Here is a 15,744-nt window from a genome sequence, read left to right on the forward strand (position 1 = left end):
ATAACACTGCGATTGATTTTTTTTTAAATACTAGAATGGGTAATTTCTTGTTTGTTTGTTGTCTTGGGTGAGGTGCAGTGGGAGCTATAAGGTTGCTATATCTGTAAACCTGAGCAAGCTCCCACGTTGCGTCTCTCTGGGGGGATGCCTCTTAAACACTTACATAATCTTGGCGGCATTCCCTCGGAAGTACGAGGCACCGCACCAAGAATCCCCCGTTACAGGATAGTGAGTAGCACTTGATGTAGGTCAAACAGATCAGTGACAGGCCAATGAGAACATCTATATGTCTCTGCCTCCCGCGCCGTCACTTCTGTTGTTTAATGTTGCTATGGATCTGAGGTCGCGTTGCTATGTCACAAGGACATTGTGTTTTTGACCAAACCAGTGTCGTGAGGGGTATTTTCTTTCAAAGCATGGGTTATTCGTTAAAACAAATAATCATTTATTTTAGGTTTAATGAGACAAAGCAGGCAACACCAGAAAAAGCTTGTTTTATAACAACTGCACTCTTACATACATTATATTACAGTCAGAGACTCCCTTTTTTTAGAACACCACACAAATCTATTTACTCAATGGCTTTTTAGTAAATTCTTCTTTTTTTTGTCCTAATTTTCAGAGCTTTTCTTCTTCTGTACTTATTTTTCTTTTCATCTGAAACTACTCACTGCTAGGTTTCGTCTTGTCATCTTACAACAACCTTTGACCCTTGACCTCTGACCTTCAGTGAATGGAATTCACAACAAAGATTAAAATTCCTCAAGGAGGTACATCCGCTTGTGAGGAACATGCTCCTCTCATCATTAAAATACTACATGTCCGAGATATTTTTTATCACATACAATACAGAGTCCATTATGTACACCCTCTTTTCTGTACTGATGATGAAAACAGGTAGTCGTTAGGCTTGGAAAGGTCTTCCCCTGAGTGTAGTGGAAGTCTTTAGGTCCTCTTTTGTACTTCACTCTAATCATGCAGTGGACAAAAGCTTGTTAATAAGCAGTTGATCGGTTCAGCGACAAAGTCACGACATGTTATCGCATGAGTCCTGGTCCATTGTGAGGCTCCTTTCCTCATGGAGCTTATTCCTATTTTGTCCTTTCAGAAACCATAACAAGTTCATTGCAGGGTGATGATGCCTCGGAGTCAGATGTGGGGTTGGCTAGACAAGAGCTTGAAATTTGGGTTGGTATTTTTGGAGTGCTAGACGTGAGGACTTCATACTGGCCGGTCCACAGCATACTGGCAGGGGCTTAAGTTGGACACAGGGTTCTGCACGGCTGGGTAAGCAAAGTTGGCGTGCTGTTTGGCCTTGAGCCGGAGGCTGGCCAGACTGGAGTTACAGGTGTCTTTGTACATGTACGAACTAGCCGTGGTGGCATAAGGGCAGGCAGCTGCCGACACCGCCACAGAACTGAGGGTGGGGCTGTTCAGGTTGTTCAGGTTTCCCAGGTTATTGAGGCCTGAGCCCGGCACCCCTGCCATCGCAGAGGGCACCATGGAGGAGGCCATGTTCATGGAAGGGATGGAGCTGGGCGTGGAGAACATTGGCTGGGAGGACAGTGGGCTTACATTCATGGAGTTAAAGAAAGGAAAGCTTTTGGCTGACAGCGGGCTGCTAGCAAAACTCTTAGTGGCCCAGTTGTTGTAGGAATAGCCCGAGTACATGTCGTCGTACGGCTGCATGAGTCCGTTAAACTGAGCGCCGAAGCCATTCTTGCACAGCTCGGTTTGCTGGTTCCTTTCTCGCTTTCTCCATTTGGCGCGGCGGTTTTTAAACCACACCTGTTTGAAAGACAACGAGGAAAGAGATTAAAACAGGGCTTATGATGGAAGTACATTTACTACAGTCAGATCAACTGGAGATTTACATCAGTGCAATTCCGTGAAAAACCATACATTTGAACACCATTTTCTTTATCACTCTAACATAGTGTGCTCTTAATATTAAATATAAGAGACAGAACTTTAATATTTTGATTTTTTAAATCATGAGATTTGAACAAGTAAAGTTCCACCAAGAATAACTGAAGTGCTTCATTTATAAAACTAATTTATTCACTTATTTTGAGTTTCCCCAGTGAGAAATGTCATTAAAGGGCTTCTCTCACATTTAGTAAATTTTATATCCTAATTTTAGGGGATACCGGTTGGATTAAAGTTTTAATGTGAAAATTGAAATGAATATATTTCATTTAGCTCTCTTTTAGAAATTATGAAGCTGTGTTCTTGTCGATCTTTCCCTCTGAAAGTGTTTGCAGACTGCAATTATTAAAAAAAAAACAAGCTGGAAAGGAAAATAAGAAATTAAGAGCTTTTTTTAATTATTAGGTTTTAGCAGTATAAACACCGCTCTTTTATATAGTGTTCCTGTAGCTCAATTGGTAGAGCATTGCGCTATCAAGCGCAAGGTTGGGAGTTCGATTCCCCGTGAACACGTTAAGTAAAAATTGATAGCCTGAATGCACTGTAAGTCATGTCTGCTAAACGCATAAATTTATATCCAGTATCTGAATGAATTCCTTTAAAAGTAACATTCATAATATGACAGCGGCACAAAAAATGCCTTCATCATAACTCTACAACTCATGACATTATTTTTAATGTTAGTAACATCTAAAGAAATATGATAAAGACATAATCGTGGGTATTATGACTCAAAGTTACTTCTGAAAAGGATCACTGTCTCCGCATATTTCACAAATAATCTATACTTGTGATTCAGTTTTATGGGAATATATAATGACATCTTTATCCAGCATACTGTAAATGATACCACTTTATATCGGGAGAGAGGGAATATACCCTCCATGCATAACTAGCATAACTCTGGATCTCACCGCCATCTTCAAATTTCAGATCACTTTCCAATCCAAGCTTTTGTTTTCCCAAAGGAAAATCACAAAAAAAAAATGGTTAAGCACATGGCACATGCTTTCTTTCAATATTGATGTAATAAATGTAAAATCCAGCATCAAATTGAGAAGAAGCCTTCACAGTCAGGTGTGGTCCACTGTGCTGGCATCAGGTCAGGGCCATGATTTAGGGTTTGTGTGTTTTTTAGGAGCACATACTCTATCAATTGCATAAATCAATATGACAGCAGAAGCATGCGAATATGTGGCATAAGGTTCCAGCTGGGATTACTGAAATACATGCACGGTTCAGGAGGCCACTGATAGACATTAGGAAAGAGGTATCTCTGTTGTTCTTTCAAAATAACAACCAAGACTGTGTGCAATGTGACCTTTTCTCTGGCCAACATGAATTCGATCCATTAGATGCACGCCATCTAAGGAGGTAATGAATGTATTGTCATCCATCAGAAAGGGAGCCCACCTGCTCTCTTTGTGAGCTTCACCCATCAAACATATGCTTTATGTTGGAACAGAAGGTCACAAAACTTTTCAAGGTATTTCTAAGCAAACTATTGGTCATGTTACTTCACAAATCTCACAAATCCTACAGAAACTTTCTGGAAACAGAAAACAAAGCCACAGCCAATACCAAAACTGATGTCTTGTGTTTAAGTGTTCCTGAAAATCCTGGAATAGCCCGGGCCTATAATTTATGTCCCGTGGTTCAAAAGAACGTCCTTTCATTTCATTACAGTATCCAAATGCACCATAGTGATAGCATAGTTAACATCTTATCTTTTTAAATTATATTCGACTCAGTGGTTTTGGTTATAATGTCTGCAGATTTTGCTGAAACACAATGTGCCGTAGCTATGCAGAGGTTTAGTTTGGCAGGGAGACGTACCCGTACTCTTGCTTCTGTGAGGTTGGTCCACACAGCGATCTCCTCTCGCGTGCTCATGTCAGGATAGCGGTTTCTCTGAAAGGTGGCTTCAAGTTCCTGGAGCTGCTGGCTGGTAAAGTGTGTCCTTTGCCGGCGCTGTTTCTTCTTTAAAGAGCCATCCTCTGGGTTTGACTCATCTGTGTGGTTCTGATGGGACTTCTCCGTGTCTGTATGGGTCACAGGAAAATACATTACTTAAATAAATACACTCTTAATAAATACGATCTTCTTTGAACATAGACGAAACCTTTCATTGTACGAAAAGTTCTATAGTGGTAAAACGTTTCTTTAGATTATAAAATGCTCTTCACACTGAAATGTTCTTTGGAGATGGGGACCCAAAAATATTTCTTTTATGACATCGTTGACTTTTTTAAGTGTGTACAGATACAGCTAAGTCCCACAATAATCACAAAATACAATAGATTACAAAATAAAATAAGCTTTGGATAAATATATGTAGTAAAAAAAAAAAAAAAAAAAATTAAAAAAAAAAAAAGCTTAAAAAAAATAAATTGGCTTGAAAACAGAATAAGAAAAACTGCAGGGCCCAAAAAGGTTTTTTGTATGTGTGATGAAAATCGTCCCACTGTGGTATATAGCTCTGCAAATTCAATACCCCACAGAAAGGGCTAAATTAGCTGGCAACATAATCCTGGGATCAGCCATTAGTGACAGGGCAGGTTTGGGGCTGTTTGGCAAGAGCTTAACTCTCTAGGAGCAGTTCGAACTAATCAGCAAGCTTTCCAGGACTCCACGGGGCTTCTGGGAAAGCCAACAAAACATCATGCTGCCATCTCTCAGTGGATAGAGACCCTTAAACTCTATTTATCAGAAGCAGTAATAATAATAATAAAAATAGTAAAATATTCAAAGTCACAAGGTCATAACATTTCAAGTTAAATTGAATTAGAGTTTAATTAAATGAAAAGGAGAAACTGCTGAGAAATCAACAAAATTGTGGGTTTGCGATGATCGGTCGTGGGAGAAACACAGGACTTTGAACACTGCTACATTTCTTCAGTCTCTTTGATGTAGGCCTACGTACAATGCTATGAATTAAGTGATATACTGTTCCTTTGTAGTTCGTTTTATTTTTAATCTGAAAATATGGTAGCGAAATATTTTTGAAAGAGAGTAGATTTCGATCTATAGACGCCGTTGACTGAAACATAAACTTGTTTACTATTCGTTCAAAATGTCAACCAAAATTAAATTGAGTAAATTTCGTATCATATTAAAATATAGACTAGCCTTAGTTATAGCCTATTTATTTTATCTCTGGTGTTCAGAGTGACGGGAGATTCTTGATTGTGGACATATTTTAAAACAAACACGTTTAATTCTAAAAAAAGGATGATGATGATACCTTTTCATTTGTGTAAAGATACCCTATAATGAAGATTTAACATCTCTTTTACTATATATATATATATATATATATATATATATATATAACTTTTTTTTTTTTTTAAGAAATGTGGTAGCCTAGTCTAATTCTGAAAGAGTAGAATAGGCCTTAATATACCGCAACGTAGTATATATATAAATTAAGGGTGGATCTAATGTATGATCATAATTTAACAGCTTAATATAATAATTTTAACTGATTTGATCTATAGTGGGAGAATTTTTTTTGGTGCTTTTCATTATTTATTAGCGCACCCGCTCTTTAAAATATTCTAAAAATATAAACGTCACAAGGCAACCAGTTCTATACATATTAAGGTTAGGCCAATATCATCTAATGAATGCGATCAAACATAAAATGCGGTCCGAAAAGACACATGCTGGCATTTTTCAGTAGCCTATTATAGACCTCCTTTACGATATAGCCTAAGGTCCAACGTTAATAAAAATAGACACTAAAATCGCTTTGCATATTATTATAATGTATTTTAACAATCAACCTTATTTTTGCATCGACCTGCGCGGTGAAACGCTGTCAATTTGTAACGCGTTAGGTTATGCAGTTTACCATAGCTAAATAAGCAGTAAGTCGATAAATAGACTCTTTGTCTTAGTTTGTGTAGGATTACATAATCCTCTGTCTTGCAGTTTCTCGTGCGGATCTTCTTTAGGTCATTGTTCTTTTCACAGGTGTTTAGGTTTACTCAGGCCTACTGACGGAGTTATTTGGATACCAAATTTGAGGCACAGAAATGAATAATTTATGCACCGTCCCGTCGGCACGTGACTGGCTAGTCGGGATCTTCTTCAAATCACGACTGTCATCACTGTGTACATAGAAAAGACTGTCCAACATCTGTAAAACTAGGCCTGGATTCAAATCAACCAAGATTATTCAAAACGATACAACCAAAGTGGTGCTGTTATTACAAGCCCACTTGAACTTGAAAACGAATTAGAACTGGAGAAGAACACAATGTGCCATAAAATACCCAACATATGCTCACAATAGCATTCAGTCATGCATTTGGCTCGAATGGCTGGATGTGCACTATATAAAAAACTAAAAAATGAGGTTTTGCTATTTTACAAAATAGTAAATTCTGATATAGATACAGAAGCGGCTTCATTTTAAGTAAACACTCTCGAATAGCCTACGTGAATGCGTTTTTGTGTGTTAACTTAATTAGACATAAACTGACCACTGTTGTCTTGGCCTTTGCATCCCGGCTCGTGCTGAGGAGTCCCGGAGTCAGACAGAGACAGCGCCGGGCTACGGGCCTCACTGTCCGCGAGGAGGTTAAACTCCATCACCTCGACCGCCAGGCTCTGCGAACAACAAATAGGCATAGGCTGTTTACGTGAAAGTTGATATGCATACACAAGCTCAGTCTAGAGATAAAGCGAAGAGCCTACACATGAGACTGCACTGACGCGACTCAATAAAAAACAAACACTTTTGATCTAAACATTTATGGATTTTTTTATTTATTTTGGTAATCCGATTTCAGATTTAATGTTATTGTTTAGTCAGATTTTTTTTTAATCAGATATAGGCTACGGGCAATAATATTTCACGACTGATCAATGTGGCTTGGGAATATCAAAAAAGATGACGACACTCTAAACACAAAAAGTAGACAACTTGCTATTTTGCTAATGTTTGAGTCAATTGATAAGTGCATTACAGTGTTTCCACAACCTTGGATTTTAATTTAAGATGAGAAAAAATAATTGGAAACTCTGAGAACCCATTTAATAGAATATAACAGGTTGAATGGATATAGCTAAACAAAGATGTTATAGGCTAAGGTTGTATTAATAGTGATAAAAATATTTTCACATTCTAGATGTCCTTTCTATAAACTAACAAAGTTTTTGTCAATAGACTTTCGATAATTATTATTATTATTATTATAATTATTAATGATTTCAATACTGGTAATTTAGATTTTCCTGCGCAAAAATGGTACAAGCGAGATATATTATGAAAACAGACTAATTAAACCTAAAAACACGAACCTAAGACAAATGAAACCTTAATAAACCGACGACTAGAATAAATCAGAACAGCTAGAGAGAGGCAAAGATAAACCGATTAGGCAATACGAATTATTTGCATGTTTCATTAAATCAAATGAGATGTATTAGCCTAATTAAGGCGTTTGGGTTGCAAATCTTCAAAATGTCAGGTAGGGTTCATCCGTTTACAACTGTCTGAAGACGTTTTGGACTTTAGATACCGAGCAATCAAGGGTCAGGATTACGCGAACCGACCAGCCTCGTAACAGAGCCTAAAATAACAGCTCGTTTATTTATGTTACACCCTAGAGATTTAGAAACACAATCACTCTCTCGCTGCGTCTTGTGATCTGTGATGTGACTGGATGAAGAGCGCAAGCTGATCAGAATTCAGAGAACGCCACCGAAGCTCGCGCGCCGAGGAGAGGGAACTGAACACGTGTGATTTCCTCTTTTTATTCGCTGTCTTTTGAAGGATTGGTAAATTGTTAAAGGCGTAAAGAATTGACTGGTATTTTATAAAATAGCCTATAATTCACTTAAATTATTATTAATTTTTTTTTTACAAAAATTATTTATCATTACACGCATGCACAAAATACACTCTTAATACAATTTTCCAACTACTATCATCACCTGAAACGTAAGTCTATCTCATAGAGACATGCATTTTCTTATCCTGTCTATCAGTTAAAGGTTACACAAACATATTTATGATTTATAGCCCAGGCCTTTTAGTTTAGACAATTAATAAAAAAGCATCAAAAGCATCGTTATTTCAATAGGGCTAGGCCTAAAACGATCGTAAATAAGCGAGCGCATTGGACAAGTGCATTTGCTTTCACCGAGATTAAAGGTCAATAAAAACATTCAAAAATAAAAGTAGCCTATTGGTTAAAAATGAATTACAAATCACAAAGCGCGTGGGCCTTTCATTTGATGAGCACAATAATATTAGAATAATAAATGTTTAATCACTTCCAGATAAAATAACATGTCATATAGGCCTATTTATTGTTTGCGCTATGTAATATTTAGCAACATTTCCACATTGATTCAGCTAGATAGGCCTAGTTATGGGTTGTGTATAATGGGGAAAGTTTTGACCAGTTCTGCCCCTTTAGGCTTGACAGCTCCCGTATACACACTTAATAAACTCTACTTCTCACGAGCGACACGAAATCAGACATTACTCCACCATTATGACCGCTTTCCCCAACATTATTTGATCATACTGTATTCAATAGCAGTGTCTCAGTACATACACCTGGCCATATATCCACATCCTAATATCATTAGTTAGTTGAATATTATTTAAAATGGTGAAAATATTAATTCAATCTAAATTCATCATTATGAAAGCCTAAATAGAATTCCAGAGTCCTTCATCGCTTCTTTCTTTCTTTCTTAAAAAGTTTTAAGTACATGTAAAATCAATAAAACTTACTAACCATGGAGTCCTGCATCCATTAGAAGAAAGCAGATTTCAATAACAAACAGGTACCTTGTGATCACAGAAGTGACAGGCCCATGTAGAGATGATCAGTGGTGATAAATAGACTGTTATATCACTGATTTAGAACACTTTCTACACTGTTTAGTCTTTTTCAGCGCACCCAAATCACATTTTAACTTTTGTTACCAGATAATAAACTTTGCAATTATATTACATATGGTGAAAAATATGATGGAATACGTTTAGTAGATATGTTGTCAAATAAAATATAAAAATACATAAATAATTACAATAATTTGAATAGAAGAAAAAGTGTGTTCATCATACAGTACTTCAGACATGTTGAGTGATGTGCTGAAAACACTTACGTAGGCCTGCTCAGTATAATGAATGCTTAAAATAAAACATTTGGATAACAAATATGTGCTTTACCAAAGCAGGGTGTCCTGTTAAATTATGATTTGTTTCAGTGTGCACAAGAGGGCATGCCATTTGATTTCACAGACTTTACAGATTTATATGATATCTGGTGTAATTAGGCCTACTAAATGCCATTAGTTAATATACACAGTTTATATACATGACCGTTGATATACAAGGCAATCAATATCACAAAAATATGATTTTTTTATACATTCTAAATCCTACAAGCGCAGTTCAAGCACAACACCTTATTTTCCACCACTTTTCTTTTTAATCTAATAAACAATTGAGGTAACTTGCCTTTTAAGTACAGCTGGCCTGTGGGGAGGCTACCATGAGAATACAGAATTACAATCAGAACTATGGACACGTACCCAAAGTGACTTTGATAAATGGTGATCTGTCAGGCAGGCTGCTCAGATGCTGTGTCTTTTAGCCAGAGTTATAAGTGACGTAAGCTGGTTATTTCATCCTAAGCAAGTTGTGAATGCACCCCCAACCCCTGCCAAGACTTGTGACATTATTACATTTCAAACTCTATCAAGGGTCCTCTAAGGATTGTGAGCCAACAAGGCCAGTGATCAAAGACTCAGTGCAAATGCCACAGATGCACTGATAGATTTCTTATATGTAAAAAATGGAGAGACCAATAAGGAAAGTGACCAGGTTTTTCAGACTTTGGTTAATCTCATAGTTACTGTATATAAATTATAACCAATTGTCCATGGATATCCAAAGGGTTTATTTTCAAATAGGTAAAAGGTTAAAATAATACTACTATACTTATAGCAATAACATTAATAATCATTTATGATTTATAATATTATTGATAATAATTTTAAATGCTGTTTTTATTTTTATTTTAATTGTTGATTTTTTTCTTCTTAGTTTTCTGTGAAAGAAAGTTTGGCTCAAACTGAAAGTCTCTCCTTGGTGGCACACATCATGTGTTGATGCCATCTGGAGAAAGGAGATTTAAGCTGCTTTTGATATATTCTTATGGCTCAAAGAATGCATGTCGGTGAGGAAAAGTTTATGTACACGACATCGATCTCATTAAAATATATATAGCAATATAAGAGAAGAGATAGCCTAATAGAGGTAAAATCCTCTCGTTTTTCAGAAGATTGCTGGATCCATCTGTTGGTTCGACGGAGGCAGACAGCATAGATTTCCACGGGCTGCTGCATTATCTCAGGAATTATTCATAAACGCGTTTAGAATTAATTCCTTGGATTAAGAGTTGATTAAGATGTGTGTCACTTTGCTGTCTGAGAATTTATTAAGGGCCCACTCGAGCCGGCGGCAGATGGAATTTCTACCCAGTGTTTGTAGATGTTAATTTCTCCCCTCCTAACACTCATTTGCATTTGGCTGTGTATGTCAAAGCGAGGCTTTTCCTGCACGCACTGCTCCGAATATTCGTGGACATGGAGATGCTCATCTATTAAGATCGGTCATGCTTATTCCATTACACAGTATACGCGCGAGCACTAGTCACGTTCGACTGAGATACAAAACAAAACTAGATGTTTTGAAATGTGGAAACACCACACACACAAATGCTAAATCTTGAGATATAGCCTATATATATATTTATTTTATTTTTCTCTGTTTTTTTTCTGTATTTTACATATTTTTTAAATAATTTTAGACATGACTGCAGGCTTATACTGTGTTTAGTAAAGGGAACATGAGAAGACTTGACCAAACACAAGAGCGTCACGCACTGTTCTCTGTGTTTTAAGCACACATAAATGAATGAACAGTTTTTTATAAAAAAAAAAAAAAAAGTATGAGATATTTAATTTTTATGGCTGACATTAGAGCATTTTATTTTAACGATATTTAGCGTTTTTAATGAAAATAAATAGGCTAAATAAATATAAATAAATAAATAAATAATATGTTGACAAAAAGCATTCATCATACACAAAATAGCTACCTACGATTTAAACACTGAAATAAAAAACAGCTAGGAAATGATAAAAGAAAAAAGAAAAAAACGAATGGCCGCATGTAAATTTAGATAAACAGGTGCGTTTTCCGGAGTAGGCTATTTATTTATTTTTTAACAATTCTGACGAACAGAAATGCCACCAAACATTAGATGAATAGGCTACTGTATAGCCTAAATCGCTGCGTGCCATTTTAAATTTAAATTTTCATCTAATTTTATTAAGTGAATTTTTAAAAAAAATATTCGTTTACAAAATAACTGTTTTCAGTCTGGTTCTCTCTCTGGTGTCTCATGGCTTCGGAGCATCTGCCACCTAACCATTTAGACTAGCTATATATATATAGCATTAATATTTTCACTTTTGCCGAAACAGTCAGTCCCGAAATACCGTGATGGTCTGTGAAGCGATACATAAAGAGAAATTCAGAGATATTTAGACATAAGTTTTATTTTACTATTGTTGTTTTTGTAATCCAGTATGAGACAGTTGTGTTTATGTTAAAACGACGCGTAACAAAAGTTTAAACAGCCGACTATTCAAAAATTTAGCTGAAGAACAAACTGGCTAAAACTTAACTTTAACAAAATCAATGTAGCCTAAGCTTTTAGATTATCATACAGCTAATTTAAAAAACATTATTAAAGCATTAGATACCCAGGTTAAAAAGATTTAAACATGGTTTAAGTCAAAATGATCCTGAAATAATCCAGACATAATTTAGAAACATCTTTTCTCCGATTTTCTTAACGTATCAGTGTTATCAAGTTGAACAATTGCTTCTGATCATCTAATCCATAGGCCTTTTTTAAATAGGCTAGTCTAATAGGCTGAATAGATCAAATAGCCAATATATTTAATCGTAAATGTAATAAATATAATAGCTGATTTTTATAACCCTAAATTCAAGATAGCCTATTGCATTTTTTAAGTTAAATATGGCTAACCTGTAACCCTATAGGCTACATACAGCCGGTCATCATCAGCACATAAACTGATAAAGGTTTCTCCGCAGTCGCCGGTCAAAAGCGATCTTCACGAGCGATAGTCCGCGTGCGCCGCGATCAGACACATCTGGATTCAGGTGTAGCCTGTTGTTGTGAGGCTGAGGAAGACAACATCCCCACAGCTTCTCCATCGCATGAGAGCACATATCATCAAAAGTGATTTTCATCATGCATAGGCTACTCACATGAATCCCGGTCTAGTGGAGGTAATCCTCGAAAAATACACAACTTTTCGTACAGCGCGTGTTAGCTGTGAAACGATGCAGTAGTCATGTAGAAAGTTCCTTAGGATGAGCCAACGAAAAGAGACAGTTTCTTTACCCTTTCTCTCTCTCTCTCTGGCTGGTGTCTGTCATAAGTTTGAGAGTGAAGCCTTGATCCCCGTGCAGAGGGGGACTGACTTCATGCTAAACATCTCGTGCGACAGGTCCGAGGCAGAGAGGAATGCCCACCCCTTCTCTCTCTCTCTCTCTCTCTCTCTCTCTCTCTCTCTCTCTCTCTCTCTCTCACGCTCTCTCTCACGGTCTTTCTCACATGCGCTGACTAAACATACAGTAAATCAAGGTTTCGGTCAATCACACTGAGATCTATTTCACTGCTTCTCCAAAAAACAAAAAAACAAAAAAAAAAACACTTAAACCATGAACATTTTTATATTTATCATGGTGCGTGGTAGGCCTATATATGACTATATTCCTCTCTGCTTAGCAAATTTAATGCTTTGTATGCTCAACACTTAAAGTAGGTTAAAGGTTCTGTATTTGCATCCATGAATATGGAAACTTTCAGGGTTCTTTATAATGGAAAAAGCTTCTTCAGTTTATCACAATGTTCTTCGCATAAGAAAAATATTTATTTGATTAAGAAATATTCACTGAAATTTTGTTCTGTGCAGGCATCGCTGAGAAACCCCCTTTTTGCAACCTTTATTTAAGAGAGAATCGTTTATAGCAATATGCGGGATTTGTGCATTTTAAATAACCTATGCAAATAAATAGCCTAAATAAATACATAAATAGCCTAATAATAATAAAAACCTAAGCCAATTGTAGGCTAGTTTGAAGCAATTGTGTACAGATATGACTCTTTCTTGAGGAGTCAGCTGAAGTTTCAGAGGGTTTTACATTCTAAAATGAATCGACACATAATTGACACCTTTTTGCCTCACGAGTTACTTTTCATTTTTATTTATCAAATGTAGCCTACTTAATTAAAAGGATGAATTTAAAAAGAAGAAAAAATGGGATGACTAACTTCTAAGACTAGTCTAAGTAGTTTATGCATGGCCACTGTTGTCTCTCTGATGCGCAACACGACTGTGTAGCCATATATTATGGATGGATGTCTTGCACCACTTGAAGGCAAACAGTACTGTCCTTCAAATATCGTTTAAATTGGTTTGCCGCATTGACAGAAATTTCGTTACTGGTGTTTTGTTCATTTCTGTCAGACTCTTCTATGAACTGCAACATCATTCGGTAGATCTTTTGAAAACTGTCTTATTAATGAACCTGCATTATTGGAGTTACTGTTGACTGTGACAGACAGGAGAAACATGAGCGCGCACGCGTTTGAACTCTGAACGCCTCAGTCTGTGAAATTCAACCAACCCTGTTTGGATGTGACGTCAACGAAGTCCCGCCCTACTTTGACCGCTAACAGGAGAATATAAATGTTACGACATTTATAAACATTCTAATTGGCTTTACAGTATGTAAAACTGACCATTTAAAAAGTATGCCAATTATGTGCCATTGTTTCAAAATAACGGGAAGTAAGGTTTTAAAAACACGGGAAGTAAGGTTTCAGACTTAAAAGATAATTGGCTGAAAACAGCTGTAGGTTGACAGGAAATATCAAGGTAGTGTGCGCCTGCACCATTTCCACGTCAGTAAGTTTGCCTGTGGAAGAGATTTCATACCGGTGACAGAATAACTGTCTAGTGCTATTACAGAGAATCAGCAGGGCATGACAACACTACGCGGAACTGTCTAAAATGTAAGCCTTTATTCAACGAAGTTATCTGTACGAACGCTTCTGAACTAGTTAGACAAATGAGTGGAAATTAATCTGAACGCCATTTTGGATCCGCCGCCTTCAAGTCAACAGAAGGGTTTTCATGTTTTTTCCTTCTGTTTTGACAGACGAAAACACACAGAAGAAGGAACGAGCTCTTATAATCACACATTTAACACGTTTATTTGAGCTGGTTAACAGCTGTAGTCAGTATGACAAACCGCTTGCTAGATTGTTGACAGTTTGGTTAACGTTAGCTGCTTCATCAGCTTTGTTGTTTACTCACAAGTCGTTTGGTTTCCAAATTCACAGTCGCATCTCGAAGTAGAAGATACGTGGGAGACAGTTCACATTGTGATTTGCAGGTCGCTTAACATGTTATTTGGTCTTTGACAAGCATTGCTAACAGTTTTGCTAAGCTTATTAGCTTACTGATCAGTTAACCCATAATCAAAACACACTCCTCATCAACCTGTGTACATCATACAGTGAGAAAGAGTTTGTTGTTTGTGATGATAGGATGCTGCTGGAGATGAAGGATCTGTAGCAGGGCGTCTGAGTTTGTCATGAAGAAGTGATCTGTAGCATCATGATGCTGGCTGTTAGTACGTGGTCATTATCACTGCAATATCTGCTCGCAGTAGAGCAAACAGTGCTTCATTAGATGTTTATACACAGATGTTTGACTATAGAGTGTAATTTTCACCCAAACTTATCTTCAATATGTGTAGGTCTAGAGGGGGATGCTGTATGTAGGCACTGAAATACACTTAAAGGGTCAGTTCACCCAAAAATGAAAATTATGTCATTAATGCCTCTAAATAATAATGTTTTAGATTTAGTCCGAGAGCTCTCTGTCCCTCCATTGAAAATGTATGTACGGTATACTGTCCATGTCCATAAAGGTAATAAAAACATCATCAAAGTACGCTGCTGATGTACGATGCTGCTGATGTGCTATCTTTGTTATTGGGTGCACCAGAAAACACGTCAGCAGCGTCGTGAACGCACTCACAACAGACCCAGAAGAGAAGACAATGCTGAATAAAGTCGTAATTTTTGTTTTTGTTATAACTGACCCTCTGATGTCACACGGACTACTTTGAAGATGTTTTTCTTACCTTTCTGGACATGGACAGTAAATCGTACACACAGCTTCAATGGAGGGACTGAGAGCTCTCGGACTAAATCTAAAATATCTTAAACTGTGTTCCGAAGATAAACGGAGGTCTTACGGGTTTGGAACGACATGAGGGCGAGTTATTAATGTCATAATTTTCATTTTTGGATGAACTAACCCTTTAACCCTGTAAAGCCTGACATGTACAGCAAAAGTCAGAAAAAAAATTAATTCTCATTGATCCTTTAGTCAAAAATTATGAGGGGAAAAAAATCTTTACAATGATATGACATTCTAAGAGCTTGTAATGTTAATAAGTGAGATCTTTTTAAAAGTATTACTTACTACTTGCATAGATGTCAGGTATGACTCTATGTCTCCCATTAATATGTCTTAATATGCAAAATAATCAAGTGAACCAAAGTCGCTTCAGTCGAGTAAGTATTCATCTTGAAATAGCAAAACAACTGATGTAGGGGGATTTCGCAGTTGTACTAAAAGGCCCATTATTTGCTTAAAAAGATAATT

The 15,744-nt window shown here is 36.8% G+C and overlaps 2 protein-coding genes across 3 annotated transcripts in view; one reads left to right on the top strand and one right to left on the bottom strand.

Moving 5' to 3' along the window:
• Positions 1-428: 428 nt before the first annotated feature.
• On the bottom strand, positions 429-12,510 carry LOC132110905 (pituitary homeobox 3-like). The gene is made up of 4 exons (XM_059517991.1): positions 12,266-12,510; positions 6,417-6,543; positions 3,766-3,971; positions 429-1,788 (listed from the first exon to the last, which is right to left on the bottom strand). Exons 2-4 carry the CDS (start codon positions 6,523-6,525, stop codon positions 1,222-1,224), a joined length of 882 nt encoding a protein of 293 aa, XP_059373974.1. The 5' UTR covers positions 6,526-6,543; positions 12,266-12,510; the 3' UTR covers positions 429-1,221.
• Positions 12,511-13,921: 1,411 nt separating this feature from the next.
• LOC132110906 (Golgi-specific brefeldin A-resistance guanine nucleotide exchange factor 1-like) overlaps positions 13,922-15,744 on the top strand; it is a 90,805-nt gene continuing 88,982 nt past the window's right edge. For both annotated transcript variants that reach the window (XM_059517992.1, XM_059517993.1), the window contains exon 1: positions 13,922-14,078. The gene's annotated coding sequence lies outside the window, so the exon portion shown is untranslated. The remainder of the gene's footprint in view (positions 14,079-15,744) is intronic.

The sequence above is a fragment of the Carassius carassius genome, chromosome 30 (genome assembly GCF_963082965.1).
Source record: "Carassius carassius chromosome 30, fCarCar2.1, whole genome shotgun sequence".
NCBI lineage: Eukaryota > Metazoa > Chordata > Actinopteri > Cypriniformes > Cyprinidae > Carassius > Carassius carassius.

Excerpts from the sequence above, each read along its gene's own strand:
- LOC132110905 (XM_059517991.1), bottom strand. The coding sequence starts at position 6,525 with ATGGAGTTTAACCTCCTCGCGGACAGTGAGGCCCGTAGCCCGGCGCTG. Across the intron at positions 3,972-6,416 it reads CAAAGGCCAAGACAACAGTG|ACACGGAGAAGTCCCATCAG; the intron begins GTCAGTTTATGT and ends TGACCCATACAG. Across the intron at positions 1,789-3,765 it reads TCACAGAAGCAAGAGTACGG|GTGTGGTTTAAAAACCGCCG; the intron begins GTACGTCTCCCT and ends TCTTTCAAACAG.